Here is an 18,595-nt window from a genome sequence, read left to right as displayed (position 1 = left end):
TACCCTATTCCCTTTTTAGTAAATAATAAATAAATAAAAACTAGCTAATAATTTGCATCTTATTTTAATATTTAAAACTGTTTGGTTATTTCTCTAGATTTTTAGGGTAAAAAATGAGTTGATATATCATAAGATCAAGATTATTTAGATTTCAACATGAAAACACTCTTCTTTAAATTTTCAGCAGCTAAATATATCAATTTCTTTAAAAATCTTTTTTAAACTATTTGTTCTGCTTTATTATATTTCACTTAAAAAGCAGTTATAAAAGTATGCATTCAAGCAATTTATGTACTACAATTGAGAATGATTATAAAGAAATAAATTAACAGAAAACACTAACAGGAACATCAAGTTCAAACAAATGCTTAGTTAATTTGTAAAATATGAAGAGTGTCATGAATGAAAAAATAAAGGCATGGATAATACCACTTGAAATACAATCTATTCATAAAAATTATTACAGTGTTAATGAAATTATTTTTGTAAAGCAATTTGTTTAAAAATTACAACGAAAAATATAGGAAAGGGATTTTTTTAAGGAATAAGTTGAGTAACTTTTTATAGAAAAAAGGAAATTAACAAAAGAATAATTTTAATACATATATATATATATACATATGTATATATATACATACATATATATACACATATATATCTTATTCTAAGGTTTATAATTTTTAAGAGTTCTAATTCTTTTGAAGTTAAGAGCAAATTCCTATTTGCTTATTCAAAATATATGTATAAGGGTGTATATATATATATATGGGTGTATGTATATTTATATACATACAGGGTTATTCATAGTTCTTTTGAGATTTCAGAAAGCTACAGTAAAGAGCAAAACTTTGCACTAAACAATTAAAGTTTTACTTACAGTTATTGCAGATAAACCATGGAAAAAAAATTAAATCTAGTCCTATTTCTGGCAAACTCTACAACCCATTTTAAACCGCTTGACAAAGTGGGCAAGAAAACAGTCTTTTGCAAAGCCAAAGAAGAAAAAAGTACCATGCCCCAAGCAACAATTTTACCACAGTCTAAGTTTGACCAACATGCGTCCGATATGAACATGCACGAGGGAAATCTAGACACCAATATTGGGATGTCTAGATTTTTTAATATTTGCCTTATATAAGGGCCAATATTGGCCTTTATGGGGCAAATATAAAGCCTATAAATAAAATATCAGGTGAATGTGACAATTCTAAATAGGGCTGATATTGGTTGTTAAATATCGGGTGAATCGGACAATCTAGCATAGGTCCAATATAGGAAGAAAAAATACGGCCCTTTGAAACCCTATTGAGCCAAGATTCGTGAATATTGATCCAATGAGGGACGGAGTTATTTTGCTGCTAGGGGTTGACAGGACTGTCGCATCGCTCAGTGTGATCAAATGATTACACTTAGGGAAAAAAGCTGTAGCTAAAGCTTGAATTGTTACTATATTTGGTTTGTTTCTGGAGTATTCATTTTAATTATTTTACGACAGCCTTTTGAAACCCCAGAACTTGTGAATAACTCTGCACGTTGTAACTACCCATATTGGTTCACAAATCAACACATGTAATATAAAATTATAAGCAAATACTGTAAAAGATCTTTCCCTAGAAAAGTGAGGTTATACAAAATATTTCTTATATGCAGATTAAAAAAACTGAAATCATCAAGAGAATTGAGAACGGAAATTTTTTTTATTATCGATTTTCATGTGTATTAGAGATGTGCCAGTTAGTAAATAATTTTTCTTGAAGCCTTTGAACAGGCAATGATTCTTGCTCAGAATTTTCTTTATATGATTTTTATATCCTACTCTTTCAAAGTTAATACTGTTTATGGAGAATACATAGCTGCCAACATACACAGGGGAAAATCCAGTAGATTTTACAAAATAATATACTTAACATTTTACATATAGGGAATTTTAGGGATTTTTGTTGTCATCAATATTTTCCATTTATGATCGATATAAAATGATCTTGATTTGAAATGTTTTTTATTATGTCAATTCATAATTTTGAATAGTAATAGAGAAGTAATTTATTATTGATGGTAAAAAGATTTTTTTTAAATTAATTTAAAACTGGAGGTAGGTCTGAAAAAAAAAATAAACTGAAAATTTTAGGAAGAAAAAAAAAAAGCTTGAAAAGGATTATCATAAATAAGGCTAGGTTAGTTATATGTACTATTATAATATGTATTAGTAACACTTATTAAGACATTCAAGCAAGCACTTGTGAAAAAAATTAAATTTCAATTGGGATTTTTTTTTTTAGGAAACACTCAATTTTAAAGAATATTCTAAAATGTACAAAAACTACATACCTGCCAACATTGGAAAAATTAAATAATGGAGATTTCACTAGCAACATTTTTTAGGCTACAAGTTAAGTTTTGATACATCATACATAATTATGTAAGTAAAAAAGAGAAGTTCAAAATTGGAAATAACATAAGTACTAACGTTAAGTAAAGTAAAAAATATGTATATGAATTTTATCATAAAGATTTTTTTAAACCATTATTTATAATTACTTTATTTTATGACCGCAAACACAATTTTTTGAGTTTACAGCTACTAATGTTAAACTCCTGAGCCTTGTGATTTTGAACCCAATCCAGTAGACAAGGGAACTCCTGGATCTAGTATCGGGAGAAATTTGCCTAGCATTTGTGTTACATGCAGGAAAACCTCCCACGGTTAGCCTGACCAATGATTCACTGAGAATATTTCACGTCAGCATTGTGATTGGTGCAAGGCGGGTGCAAAATTCGAATCGACCACAGATTCAAACCTGGGTCTTTTCGATGGGAGACGAACGCTTATAGCACTATCTGTAGAGGAATAAGAGAAGTATTTTTGCCATCAGTGGATATTTAATCACAAATTTTTTCAAAAAATTTCAACAAATACAGAGAACAGATATACAGGAAAAGAGGAGATATTAGTAAAATAAAGGAATCTTTGTTAGAAAACAGGAGATTTGACAGGTATGAAACCAGGAGAAACTGAAATCCATTAGTCTACTGGAAAATCCATCAGCGTTGGCAACTATGTTTGTAAAAGTGCATTAAACAGATATTCTTCTGTAGATAACATAATTTATAGAAGTTTTGGGATGGTTTGTTTTTGATTCCTTTCTTTGTATTAAAGAAAAAAAAATTATTAATAGAGACATCTGTATGGTACTTGAAACTACCATAATGGTACTAAAAATATACATAAAATAAAAATATTTTCCAGCTTAAATTTGGACAGTAAATATGAAAGTAATTTCTGAATTACACAAGTTTCAAGGCATTAAACCACAAAAAAATCCTCAAAATTACACTTTAGAAGTCAGCTGTTAAGAAAAAAATGGGGTTAAAAAGTGAATTTTTACAAATATTTGACAATTCACATACCAGACGAAAAAAAAAAAAAGCATGAATATTTATAGTTTATATTGAAGAAAACTACTATGTATAATAAAATATGAATAATGCAAAAATATGTACAATATATTCAATTTAACAATATATTTCCATTTGCTTGAGCATTATGTGTGTAAGAGTAAATATTACTTTGCAACATTGAACATTTTTAACAATATTCAATTAAAAGTAAATCTTAATTGCAAAAAAATAATAAATAAATAAAAATAATTAATTTATGCAGGAATACTCACCCATATGAAGTGTACAAGTACATAATAATCGCAACATTAAATATAAACAAAAAGAAAGATAAAAGCATTTCTATACATCATAAATCTACATTAAAAACATTTTTATACATCGATTGATTAAAAATATGCATGATGTTTCGGGTGCATACAGAGGGGGAGACAAAATAAAGCAAGCACCTCTATATTAAATTTATGGAAGCAGTATTTTATCTTGCAGAAAATATTTTTAGCCACAATTGTTAGCAAGTTCTGAAAGATTATATTAAAAGCTTTTAGAAAAAATATATCTATGCAAATAAAATTAAAGTAAGGGTGCAAATTTATCTTTTTCCATATAACAATTTAAAAAAATGCAATTTTTAATTAAATTAAGATTAATAAGTAAATAATATACATTTTTTCGAACTATATAAACATTAGAATAAAAAAAATTTTCTTTGTAAAGATAACTAAATTTTAAAATAAAATGCATGTCTTTTATGACTATAAAAAATACTTGCATTGATAATTTTTTTTACTACTATTTTTTTAGACTAATATTGCTAAAGCTACTGATAATTCAAAAAGGATGAGACTATTAATTCGACTTTCACTAAAATCAGCACAAAACTAACATGGATTGAATTATAAATATATGGTATAGAGATAAAAGAAACTGATTTGAATGCCACACAAAGAGTAACAAAACAGTTTTTCATAAGACTTGAATAAAATCAAAATAAAAAGACCACTATAATGCTTCAGGGTGGTTAAACCTGTATTTAAATAATCTCTAATTGACAAAATGATATAAATAGTATAAATTTTCTTAGTTTTAACAATGAGGCCTAAAAATCAGCCAATCAATAACAATTTAAGGACAATTTCTACTTAATGAAGAACTGTTCCCAAAGAGTTAATATAGAAATTTCTTTGATTTATTTTATCACCCGCTTTCCAGAAATATAAAATTCATATGTTTATGAAGAAACGAAAAGGTGAGTTTAGACGGCCGAATGATTTTGGGCATTTGAAGAAGAATCTGTCGAACTGTTCTTTGCTGGTTCAACAGAGTTCTGAGGGGTGGGTGGGCCCTGAGCAGTAGGATTTAAACTCTGTTCCCGGTCTTTGTCTTTCCCCAGTTTAAATGCTTCCAGCAGAGCGTCTATTCTTTCAGGGGTGGGGCCCCAACGTGCATAGCCAGTGTCGTTTTGAAGGAAAAAAACAAGAGTCCCATGCACCGAACGCTGATAGATTTCTGATCTAGAAAATAAACATACATTGTTTTGAAACAGTAATGATTCATAAAAATGATAATGATTAGAGCACACATTTTCATAACCATAAAAATAACATTGAAAATTGCCCTTCAAAATTAAGATAAAAATTTTTTATATTACTCAAACAACAATTTCACTTTGAAATGATTTTTCTTCTTCTCCCAAATCCAAAACCCTTATTGCCTTTGTATCAAAATAAATGTGCCAATGCTAATATACAAAAGACCTAAGAAAAAAAATCCATAGATACCTATACCGATTTCTATTGACAAAAGTTAATAGGCAGAGACATCAGAAAATTTTTATACAAAAAAATTGACTGAATATTAAAAGTATATAAAAATAAAATGTAAAAAATACCCTGAACAATATGAAAAAATAAACACTAAAATTTTAAAAAATATATTGATTTTTGAAATGTCATCTAAGTCCAGGTCTTCATAATGACTTATAGAATATTTAAAATTTTGCTAAAATCCTAAAAATCCAGAAAAATTGTTAAATCCATGCAAATATTTTACATACAAAAAAAGGAGAAAAAAACTAGGAAATCAATAAGGCTAAAATATTTTAAAAATGTGCTATGGTATAAGCATGGAATAGTTGATGAATGATATACAAGAATATTTTTCCAAACATCGATAACATGAAAGTATCACATTCTGGCAAAGAATAATAGAGTCTTCGTTTTCATGGGATAATCAAGCAACTATCATGTACTTCTGTACATTAATTGAAAATACAGTTATTACACATTTTGTTTAACACTTGAAAAATAAAATAAGAAGTCACATTTTGACAAGCGATAACATACATTTAAACAAGATAAACATATTATTTCTTAAAAATGGGACAGAAAAATAGGTATAAAAAAATGCAATCCATTTGACTATGGGTGTCTTTACATTTTGGAGGCTACCTCCAATAATTTTAACTCTTTTTGACAGTCCATAAAATCTAAAAATCAACCAAAACCTCTGAATTGAAAGGAATAAGGCACTATACCAGGGTGCGTAGCCAAATCTTTCAACAACAAAAAAAGCACATTTTAAGCACTCAAAAAACATTTTTAAGCACTATATACATTAGATAAATATCAAAAATTTTTAAAGACTTTAGATGATCATGATAAAATAACTAGTTTCTGACAAAGAACTCTTTTCTTGATTATATAAGCCTTCATAAAATGCTCGTGAGATTTTTCGGTTCGATATGAGAGGGTGGAAAAGGAAGCCTGAAATTGATAATATCTTGCAAAATGCAGCAGAGTAGCACATGAGAAGGCAATAATCTCACGGAACCCAACTCAGCAGACGCATATGTGGACTCCCAAGTATTTCATCAAACTTGAAAAATGATTGGTGCTTTCATACACTACAGATCGATGGTACGCCGAAATAGATTGTGGTTGATGAATGAAATGTGACAATGTTGAACAGAACAGTGTGAAAAGCACGCTTTTGCATAATACGTGACAAAAATAGACACGGTAAAGAAAGAAAATCTCACTTTCAAAAGGGGAAAATTAAGCACTTTTTAAAAAACACTTAATGAAAAAAGCACCTTTAAGGGCTTTAAAAAACCAAAATAAAAAATAAACACTTTTAAGCACTTCTTTTAAGACGCTACGCACCATGTTTATATTTCAGGGGTAATTGTGAGCCCAAGTTAAAATTCCGGAAAATTTCTTGAGTAAAAAAAAAAAGAAAGAAAAAGTTTAAATCGAAAAATTAGAAAAAAAATGCAAACACAGTTTCTTTTTTTTTCTCAATATTTCTTAGTTTACCTAAAATTTATCAATATTTCTTTCTTTCTTGAGTTTATGATTATAATAACTATTTACTGATAAAAAATGAATATTAATCTTGAATACAAGCTTATGAAGTATCTGGCTCTCCCTTACAAATAAAATAAACTGTGTTTTTAAGTTTCGCCTTTGAAATTTTGATTTCCGGAAACTCATGTGATCAATGATTTTTTGAAACGTCTGAACCTTCGATCTCCAGAAACTTCCGGGTCACTTTTAGCGAAAAATCTGGAAATCCGGATTTTTTCCGGAGCACAATCATCCCCTAATATTTCCAACACCTCATACTGCCTTTCCACTTAGACTGATGCAAATAGAGTAAATATTGTTCTCTAAGGAAACTCTGAATTAAAATCTTTTACTTATACACATTTAAAAACTTACTTAGGGATATAATGCTGAAATCCATGACGATATTCATGATCATATGCAGGAATTAACAATTGCTTCCTTTTGAACCTAAAAGTTGATTAAGCAATTAGACTAAAATGATGATGGCAGGGATATGGAGTGATAAATGATGGTGTTAGTTCAACTCAAAATGTAACGGTACAAATTTATAAATAGGTTATTACAACAAAAATTAGTAATGAACATGATAAAACTCATTCTTAGTTACTTTCAAAATAAGAATACCTTATCCAGAAGAAAAAAAAATTTGCAGGAAAATGCTAGTTGCAGTGAACTTTTCTGTCTGTAGCCTGCTGCAAAAATAAACTTGGTAACATTTTTCACTTTTATTCTAGGTTTAATTTAGAAAGAAATCATAAAGATCAACTCTGAAAATGATTCCTTCACAAATCCCATCTTCCATGTATGATAAAAAAATTTATTTTTGCTCTCAATTACTTTTTATTCACATAAGAATGTCTATTCTTGTGAGAATTTGACAAAGACACAGATAAAGGGACTAGAAAAACTTACAGAAGAACAACAGGATGTACTCTTTATAACAACCAAAAATAGATAATTTAGTTTAATTTTCTGTACAGTGTAACGTCCCATATCCGGACGTCCCTTTTCTGGAAGGGTCAATTTCCCCGGACACTTTTTAACAATAAAAAAACAAACAAACATTTCTTCATCTTCCCCACTCTCTTTAAAAAAAAAAAAAATTTTTTTTTTGACAGGTTTTTTCCTTTATTAGCTTCTAGTGATCTATGCATTAAACCCATAAATCAACAGAAAAGAGAACAGAAGATCTACCAAGACCATACCGTTAGTAAAGCTCCTCCTCTGGAATGCAGGAAAGGGGGGGGGGAGATTTGTTTTCAAAAGAGCACAATTGAGTCCCCTCCCCCCTTCTTTCCTGTGCAGCTGGCTAGTAAAAGAGGCATTTCCTGGAACCTTTTTGATAAAGTGTTAGGGAAAGAAATACTGTGAGAAAGGGTAAACACAGCAAACGTTAAAGTGGAGGGGGAATCCCCTTTAGTCACACAAGAAAAAATAAAGAGAACCCAATCAGCATGCCACGCCTTTATGCTTGATTGATAGCCAATGACAGGAGAGAAAATAAGAACTTGTCACTTCCCCCCCCCCTTCAACTTGAATGACAAGTAAGAAGGAAATGAATTTTGCTTCTTCACCTACCCACCTTAATGAATTAATGACGGGAATTTCCCCTTCTTGCTTGAAACGTTCTAGTTCAAAATGGCGGAGAGAGCAATTAATATTTTCATAACTGTAAATTTTTTTAGTTTCCTATATTTATTTTTATAATAGCAATAATTATTTTTTTTTTAAATATTTTGTTTTTGATTGATTAGATATCATTCTAATACTAAAACATTATTGCCCGAAAAATAATGTTATTTAATTTCTGCTTCTTAGATTCAGATCATTTTAATCTCTGTTTACCTTGGGGGTCTATTATACGGAAAAATCGATTATCCGGACTTCGGAAAGTCCCGCCGATTCCGGATACGCGACGTTCCACTGTATTTAAATTATAAGAGTCCTTCTAAGATTTGGTTATAAATAATTTTCACTATAGTCCAAAAACAGAGTACATGTGTTTAAATCGGATATGCATAGATTAGAATCAATAAAATATTTAAATGTGAAGGGATTAAAAGGTGGGGGAAACAATTGTTTAAGTAAATATTTCTTACATTATAAATTTATAACAAAAATTCATTAAAATATAGCAAAAAATACATTTTAACTTTTAACATTTCATTCAAGGCAATTACTTATAACTGTAACTGTATAGGTCAATCTCTAATAGTGCATTTCATGTACATGACTAAAAATTAATAATTTCTCATTATTTGCATAAAAACATTTCATTTCTATTATTATTCAGTCTCTTCTCAAACATCTTTTATTTCTTTTGAGCATATTAGAGTAGCATAGAACGCATATTTAACTGACCATGCTCCAACAGTTAGATATCATTTGTTCCATTTTAAAATAATTATATTATAATAATAATTCAAAGTTGATAATTAATAACAATATTATAATCACATTTTCAATCTATCATACTTTAAAGATAGTTTAATATGCATATGTAAAATAAATATTGTGTTTATTTTTTTTGTTTGCTTTTTTTTTTGGTAAATTTTTGGTATTTCTTTTATTTTTTCAAATATTATTTACTTACTAAATAAATAAAAACATTTTAAAATGCAATTTGCCATTTAAGCATAGAGGAAAGATACATTAGTTATACAGTTTGGATTCATAATTACAATTTATATGAGTTTAATAGGTAATTCTTACCTGCTTGCTTCTATTTTTGTTAGAAATGATGGCACGGGGTCACGACATTCAGATATAAAGACAATAAATGACAAAGGTTCCTGAGAACTTGAAAGAAGTTTCTAAACAAATTTGTAATTTTTATTAATGACAACTCATTCCACATAATTTCATACCTATAAACTATGAGAATTCCCTTCCAATTATAGTTTATAAAAATCAAATTTCTGTAAAACTAACATTTAAAGCAAATAATTGTAGATTTCACTTTTCTTTCAATCAAATGTAGTACAGATATTTGGAATTAGCTATGCTGTACAAAATGTTAATGACCTGGGCTAATTTTTTTTTTTTTTTTTTTTTTTTGCATACTTGATATTTGGTTTCACTTTATTAATTTTTATATTTTTTTAAAAAATTGTTTTCTTCGTGAATAATGAATGATATTTTAAATTTTTAACACGTTTTCCTTTTAAATTTATTTCTCTATAAAGTAGTATAAATTTTGCTGATATTGAACAGAATTTTTTTAAGACTTTATTCGTTTGCTTACCATTTTATTTTATTCAAAAATTTTATATTTATGAATTTTTTTCTAAATTGGAAAATATAAGTTGCATTTTACAAATTATTTTGAATGGATTTTTTTCCACATTGTTTAAGAATATTTAGGTCATAAACAAAAAAGCCAATAAACATTCATTAATAGCAATGACAATATGAACTCCAAGTAAGCCAATAATGCTATGAACTAATTCTGACTCAGAGTTCCTCTTAGGAATAAAAAAGGGTAGGGCGTTTAATCCCAGAAAATGGCATTTACTTAACATCGTAAAAATTTATCAAAATGTGTAACACAATAACTGAATTTGATCCTAAACAATTTCTAAATTACCCACGTATACTATTTTATGCATGAATTTCAAAAAGTAGTTCTCACTCATTATAAAATGAGAGTAAAATTTGTAGTCTCTAAAAATTATTAAAGGCATGCTAAAAGACAATCACTGAGCAATTTTTTTTTCCAAAAAAGTAAACTAAAAAAGATATAACTCAATATAACTTGCAAAGCTTTTTTTCTGTTATTTAAACTGAAAATCATAAAGGGAAAAAAAAATGACATTTTCTTTAAAAAAAAAAAAAAAACATATTTAAAAATAATTTTAAAATCTATTAAATTCATTAATTAATATACCCCTGAAAAAAAGAGCAACTTATAAAAATTTAACCTGTTGAAAATATTTCTGACAAAATAAATATTTGAAATAGTAATCAGAATTAAACCTATAAACACAGATAATTTTGCCAATGTATAATTATTATTTAAGAGATGAATTATTTTTTTAATGGATTATGAATAAAAAGGCGCTGTGTTTTTATAGGATGGTGTCTTATTTTAACAATAAAGGCAAATAAGGTGCATCAAAGGACAGGCAGGACGGGCTGCCCTTCAAAAAATGGTTAGGGAGAACACTGTTCTAACTTTTGTATCAATGAAATTGCTAATGACTTGCCAAATGAAATAGCTTTTCATTTTTATTCGGTGATAATAAAGCAATACAAACAAAACATTGCATTTTTTAAATATATTCTAACTGACCTCGAAATGTAAGATAGCGGACTCCAAAAGCTCCTCACAGTAAGGTGGATTGGCTTCAAAAGAACCACACACAGGGAAAAAGTTGTGAATTGGCCTGAAATTACAAAACACATAACTTTCTAAGTTTACTCTTCAGATCAAGTTTCATTATTTCAATCCTACAAACATTAATCAGACACAAACTATTTTTTTAATGCATTTCTAAAACAATCACATCTTTACAATTAAAAAAAAATGTAAAACTAAAAATGTAATTAATATTTATTATAACAGATAATTTGTTACAAAACTCTTGAGTTCTAAAAGGTCTGTTACAATTAACTAAAAGTTTCTTTTTGTTGTCGTGTTGGTCGAAGCTCAGCTACTTTATTTTTTTCAGGGTGTGCAGCCAAATTTCTTAATAAAAAATAAGCACCTTTAAAGTACTTTTAAGAACTCAAAAAATATTTTGAAGCACTATATACATAAACAAAATGCAAAATAATTTTCAAGGACTTTATATGATCATGATAAAATAACTAGCTTCTGACAAAGAACTCTTTTCTTGATTATATTAGCCATTATAAAATAATCAATAGATTTTTCGCTTTGATATCATAGGGTGGAAAATGAAGCCTGAAATTGAGAATATTTTGTAAAATGCAGCAGAGTTGCACACACGGACTCGCAAGTATTTCATTAAACATGTAACATGATTGGTGCTATCATACATTATAGATCGACGGCACACCGAAATGAATTGTATAATACACATTAAGTTTTTGCATTGTATGCAGCGAAAATTGACATGGCTAAGAAAAAATTCTCATTTTTGAAAAAGGAAAATAAGCACTTTTTAAAAACACTTAATGAAAAGAGCACCTTTAAGGACTTTTTAAAAACGCTACGCACTATGTTTTTAGTCTTTAACTGCCTCACATTGTATTTAAACTATTTTAACAAACACAAATGAATTGAAAATGAACAACGCATTCAGTCTATGAAATTGTCTAAGACTTTCAGATTCAATTGCAAGTAACAACACATTACAGTTCAGTTAATAACAGCCACAATTTTGTTACAATACTCCATTTTAACCAATAAAAAAAATGTACAGCTTTATTTTTCTTTTTGCTTCACTTTCACCAAAAAATATATTTATTACAGTTCTAATATATCTCCTAGCTCTAATATACAATTTCTAATACAGGGTTCCCACTCTCTCAGCAAAGCAAAAATTAAGCACTTTGAAGGACTTTTTTTGAAAAAATTAATTACTTTTCTGAAAAGTTAAGGACCTTTAAAAATAGTATGACTGTTTATCATCGGATGCCACCAGTGACAGTGCAAATTATTTACCTTCCAAAAAAAATCAATAAATAAAAACATAATAATAAGCAACTTTATTATAATAATGTAATCACTGACATAATTGTATTAATTAACAGGGCTCGCCAAAGTACCAGACAATTTTTGCAAACCTAGGTAGAGTTTTTTTTACAACATTTTCAGATTGTTAAAACGTCATTCATATTATAAAAGTTAACCTGTGAAACTAATCTGTATTCCATTTTTAATGATTTCATTGAAATTGAATTGTAAAATTAAGTGCAGAAATTAAGATCACTAATTTAAAACTTATATTAAAAAAGAAAATTTAATTTCACTTATATTAAAAAAGAGTAAAGAGTAAAAAGAAATTTGGCAAAAACATTGAAAAAATTATTTCAACAAGTTTTTCTATCTCGCTACTAGACCAGCAAATGTGTTATATTCACTTTTATGATGAACTTAAACAAAATTATTTCCAGCCATACCTGTAATTAGGAATTAACTTTACATAATGTTACTAAATATTCTGGTGAAAAACATGAATTTTAAAGCAGCCAAAAATTTAACTAAAATTAAAAACAGTACATTAAGTTGCAATGTTAACTGTATAAAATGATTATTAAAATCTAAAGATCTTTTAGTTTAGTAGATTTAAATTTGTATGTAACAATCTGCTTATCCTTTAGAAATAAAAATAATAGTGTAACAATCTAAAACTTAAAAAAAAATTTTACATTCCAAAAATAAATTAGAAATAGTTACCAAATATTTAACTTTCTTGCTAGAAGCCAATCATGTTTTCTTATTTACTACTCAGGATAAAAAAATTAAAGTATTTTTGAAAAAAAAACTTGGTGTTCATTAAAAATCCAATAACCCCAGATTTTTGATGAAAAACCTAGGTGGGTTGGGATTTTTCAAACACTGTTTCTTATAAATTTGTTTAATTTTTAGTACAATCATGAATTTTAAAAAAATTTATGCTTTCCATAAATTTACAGTTACTTATTACACATTGAAATATTATTATACAAATTTATTTAATTCTTCAAGATTTTAGAAAATAGTTTTCGTCATGGATTCCAGTTCAAACATTTTTTCTGATACTTCTTTTCTTAGCGTTTTACTTAATTCCGATTCCTATGAGCAGATACGTTACCAATAGAACTGAATTTCTTGAATTCTGTCAATTTTGAAGGTTAGTGTGGGTCTTCTACTTAGATACCTTAAAATTGTCCCCCTACCAAAAAAAAAAGCACTATCTCTTCCATGAGCAGTATTCCCCTTGTCCACACTATTCTTTTCTTTTAGAATGCTTCACTCTCCTCATAGAGTATCATTTTATGCAAAAGGCAGAATATATTAAAGAAAGAACCAATATATTAATGAAAGGAGATGCTTTGTTCCCCTTACCTGAAGCCCCACCCACACTAATTTTTGTCTCTCTGAAATGCTTTACCCTCAATGCATGGTCTAATTCTAAGTGATAAAAGAGCGACACTTTGCTTTAAAAAATTGGAAAAAAATTGCTCTTATCAACCATAGCGGTGCTAAAAAATTAAGGACTTTTAAAAACCTTGAACCAAAATTAAGTACCCTTAAGGGCTCTTATTTTGCAAAATAAAAATTAAGCAGTTTTTAAGGACTTTTAAGGACGGTGGGAACCCTGTAATATATATCCTAATGTGTCAAAAGGAAGGAAAACCAAGTGATAAAATATTTAGCGCCATATTCAAGGTTTGAAATTAGCAGTGGTCCGGGACAATTAAAACTTGACATGGGCCAAAGCAGCTATTAAAGGGTTTGCTGTTTTGGTTTTTTTAATTTTCAGATATATGTTTTGGTCTGCATTTTTGTCACAAAATAAAATTTTTTATCATATTATAAATATTACATATTCTCTGCATTAATTTTACATTTAAATTCAATTTATAAACTTCATTTTTCAAAAAAGGAAAAAAAAATCCAATAACAGACCAGTGAAAGTGGCTACGCAAAATCTTTTAAGTTATTGGTCATTTGTACCAGATAGTTACAAAAAAAAAAGATATAAGCTCTCTTAAATTTATTTTAAAGCTTGAAAAAAGGAGAAAAAGAAAAAAAATAATTAAAAAGCTAAGGAAGAAAAACACCATTGAAAAATATTACACAGCATAATTTACAAATTAAAAAAAAAAAAAACCTGTAAAAATTTACATAAAAAACTATAGCTTAATATAAATATGCAGCATTAATGAAATATGTAAGAAAAATGTTTAATACATGCATCAATTCATACACAAATCATTTAAAAATACACTTAAGAGGACACCATACTGCGGAAGAAAATTTTTGTCGCAAATTCTTTTTTTCTTCATTACTAATTTAAAAGAAGAAAAAAAGTAAGTCCAGGAAAACCTAGAGTTTGTCATGAAGTTTTAGTTGCTGAAAAATACTTCAAAATATTAAAATGCAAACAAATTATTCGAAGAGAACTTCTCCGTTGCGTAATCTTAAGCTATCATCTTACAATTTATTTCAATTTATATAGTTTAAAATTTTCTTTTCAGTATTTGAAACTTCGTGGCTTACTCTAGGTTTGTCTGAACTCACTTTTTCAACATTTTAAATTAGTAATGAAGGTAAAAGAAAATTTGCGCTGAAATTTCTTCCCCCCTGGTATGGGGTCCTTTTAAAGAAGATGGTAGTTAATCATAAATATGCATACCCTCGAGATCCAAAAAAACTGTCTGTATCTGGAAAAGCTGAACAATACTGTCGGAAATAGCAATTGAGAGGTGAAGCAAAGCACTCAAAGGTGACACCAAACTGTTTGTGTATGCAGTCAAATACAGTAACAGGTAGAGATCCCTGTATTCCATGACCATCACTATGTGCAAGACCAGAAAATGCCTATTTAAGAGACACCAAATTTTAAATAAAAGAATTTAGGTAACCAGTGCAAAAATATCAATGATAGTAATTAGTTTTTTTTTTTTTTAACACTAAGCTAAATCAATAAATAATATTCACAAAAATATTAAGAATTGTAAAAATCTATACAGTAGGGAACCGATTATCCGGAATGATCGGGACCATCGCCATTCCGGATAACTGATTTTTCCGGTTTTCTGAATCGCTACAAAAAGCCGTTTTTTTTATTGTTAAACCCAACTAAAAAAAAAAAATATTTGGAAATAATCTTAAAAAGAAAAAAAACGATGAAGTAATACAGTAATGATTATTTCTAAAATGATGGTATGGTAAACATCTTTTAAAAAAGAAAGAAAAATCCTAAAATCTTCTGAATAAAAATTTTTTTTTTTTAAATGGCGGGAAAATGTATCGAATTTCGTTCCGGTTTTTTGGTTTTCTGATTTCCGGATAACGAGTTCTGTACTGTATTATATAAAACGCTAATACGTACGTATGTATCAATAAAACCGATGATATTTCTTTTCTCGCGTTGGCAACAGTTTTCCTTTTTAATTGATAGGCTTCAGCGCGCAAGAGCACGTAGTGAGCATAATATGGCTAATCTATATTGTATAAAATGCTAATACGTTTTAATTGATAGGCTTCGGCGCGCAAGAGCACATAGTGAGCATAATATGTTTAATCGGGTGAATTCTCACCGAATTATCAGAAAAAATTCTCACACAATTATCTTCATCGAAGCCGATGCTTTACATCCGGCGTTCAGTACTATTTCATATTGTTTTACAACACATGGTTTTAGCCCTCTGGTGGGAAAGACCTTAAAACAAAACTTACAACAGTTACTTTTCTCAACAACTGAAATTTAGAATAGAGTGATTAAGAAAAATATGTGAACTGTTTGCAATTTCAAATTAATATTGAAATGCACAGGTTTAGAATTTTCTACAGTGAAAAGTTTTCGGAACTTCAGTGTTCAAAAAAGTATACAAAAGCTAGACGTTAAGAACGTATCCAATGAGCGAGCAAAGCGAGCATCGGATTGCGAAGCAATCCGAAATGAAATGCGAAAGTAGTTCCGGGGGTTGGCGAGCGCCAGCGAACAGGGGGCGAAGCCTCCTAGTTATATTTAAAAACAAAAGCTGAAGAAAAAAATTGAATATAAAAAAAATTGTGTGGAAAAAGAAATAAAAAATGTTTAGCTTATTAGAAAATTTAAAGAATGATTTTCTGCAAGACTGATTTTGCTTATAATGTACAAATAAATAAATAAGAAACTCAGTTTAGATTAAGCGATTGCAAACATACATATTATGCTTGGCACAGAGGCTCATTTCGATAGGAGATTAATGAAACTTCCTTAAGACTCCAAAAATTTACTAGCAGAAAATACAGTTATTTCAAACACTCAATCACTACTCAAGTAACAGCATAATACAACAAAACACAGGTTTTAAAACTTCAAGCAGTTCATCGAGCATGCTAGAGAAAGCTCATAAATCAGAACACAAGCAGACTAATATTCTACTCTGTACACACTCTTATTTATATAGGCTTGACGACAAAATACTGAACTTTTGACGCAATTTTAGACGATTCTCAAATAACTTCCAAAATGTTGGTCTTATCGCTATGAAATTCGAAATTTCCAGAACAATCATCTTGCTGTAAAACTGAGTCTTCCATAAGAAATACATTAGACGTAATTTTCACTCAAACTTACGTCATGGTGAAAATCGACAGAAAAATTTTTCTTTTGGAAAGGGGAAAATCAAGCATTTAAAAAAAAAAAAAAACAACAACAATAATACACAACTTTAAAGGCTTTTAAAAAATGAAAATAAAATAAATAAAAAACACCTTTTAAAATTGCTATGCACCCTGGTCCTAGTTAAACTGCAACTTGGGAGGAAGTCTTATTTAAAACAATTATTTTGTCACTTCCTTTTTTTTGTTTTTGTTTTTTTGTCTGTCATGATTTAACGTTTCTCGTTAATTAATTCTAATAGGTAAACTGTTACTTTGAAATTGCTGTTATTTTGATTATATTTTTATCTTTAATTTTTGTTCTGAACTCAATCTATTAATGAAATGAAATTATAAATATAAAAAAAAATTCATTTTTTTAAAATGTTTTTTTTTTTTTTTTTGAAGCCGACCACAAAAACTGAGATAAAAATAATTCCTCAATATTTACATGTTTTTTTCTGACTAATAATTTTACTGGATTTCATGATTTTTTTTAACTAACAGCTTCAATTTCATTATAAATTTTTCAGACATGTCTTATTCTTATACATAAAATTCGTAACAGGACACAAAAGCATTAAATGTGAAAATATTTTTTTAAAAAAAATATTAGACCTTAAGGCACCATAAACTCAAACTAAATCTTTTTTCTTACTTTTTCAGATAATTTTAGTCGAATTTCCTAACTTTCAAGATTGATAAAATTCCCTGTTTTTTCTGTAAGCACCCAGTTTTTATAATTATTATTACTTAAATAATTTTCAAGAAGATAATGCATGAAAGTTTACATTAATAAGTGAAAATTATTCCCTTTAACACCCTTATTCCCTTTAAGCATGGTGAAAAAATGTGCCTTAATCTTCGTGAACATTTCGCTTGAATTTACTGAATAAATAAAAACCAGTTGCTGGCAGCAGCACTATTCCAAAATAATATATATATATATTCCTCAGAAATCTCACCAAATATGAATAATTTTCTGATTAAATTCAGTTAGAAAAGAATCTTATGCAAGGATCTTACAGTATTTCCAAGTTGAATTCCATTTAAAATCATCTGGTAAGTTAAACAAACAGAACATAGAAAATATTATGATTTATTAAAAAAGAAACATTATATTAATTTTAAATCAATGCAAATTTAAAAAGAAAATAGTATAAGCAGGTGTGCTTAGATTGAAATGAATGACAAAAAAAGAAAGAATTATCTATATAAATGATATTAGCTTCGTTAAAAATTAAAATTATTTCTCATAATTAAAAAACTTGAGACAGAAAAACCTATTTAATTTTACTTAATTAAATACTAAAACGCCTTTTACAAAGAAATTAATTAGTTGCACCTCCTAAAGCCTAAGATGAAAATAGCAGTTTCATAATAAACTTATTAATTGATAAAAATTACACAAATTTTTAAGAAACGTATTTTTACGAACTTCTAAGCTTATAAAATAAAATCAGTTTAATTCTTATTTTAAATCAATCTAAATAAAACTTAGCCAAATCAAGCATTTTAGTTGAGATTATTCAAATATCCAACAGTAAAATTAATATTATGCCTCGATATAAGGTTGACATAA

At 28.1% G+C, this 18,595-nt stretch overlaps 1 protein-coding gene across 2 annotated transcripts in view; it reads right to left on the bottom strand.

The window, feature by feature from the left end:
* Positions 1–2,731: 2,731 nt before the first annotated feature.
* Positions 2,732–18,595, bottom strand: part of LOC107442386 (mRNA (2'-O-methyladenosine-N(6)-)-methyltransferase) — a 46,261-nt gene continuing 30,397 nt past the window's right edge. For both annotated transcript variants that reach the window (XM_043053337.3, XM_043053343.3), the window contains exons 12-16: positions 15,059–15,243; positions 11,041–11,134; positions 9,462–9,562; positions 7,122–7,196; positions 2,732–4,913 (exon numbers count right to left, since the gene is read on the bottom strand). In XM_043053337.3, the coding sequence (XP_042909271.2) occupies positions 4,655–4,913; positions 7,122–7,196; positions 9,462–9,562; positions 11,041–11,134; positions 15,059–15,243 (714 nt within the window). In that variant the 3' untranslated portion in view covers positions 2,732–4,654. The remainder of the gene's footprint in view (positions 4,914–7,121; positions 7,197–9,461; positions 9,563–11,040; positions 11,135–15,058; positions 15,244–18,595) is intronic.

The sequence above is a fragment of the Parasteatoda tepidariorum genome, chromosome 1 (genome assembly GCF_982258835.1).
Source record: "Parasteatoda tepidariorum strain Cologne lab strain chromosome 1, Ptep-v5.0, whole genome shotgun sequence".
NCBI classification, from domain to species: domain Eukaryota; kingdom Metazoa; phylum Arthropoda; class Arachnida; order Araneae; family Theridiidae; genus Parasteatoda; species Parasteatoda tepidariorum.
The sequence above is the reverse complement of the archived record's forward strand: the minus strand, read 5'-3'. Positions and strand labels throughout refer to the sequence as shown.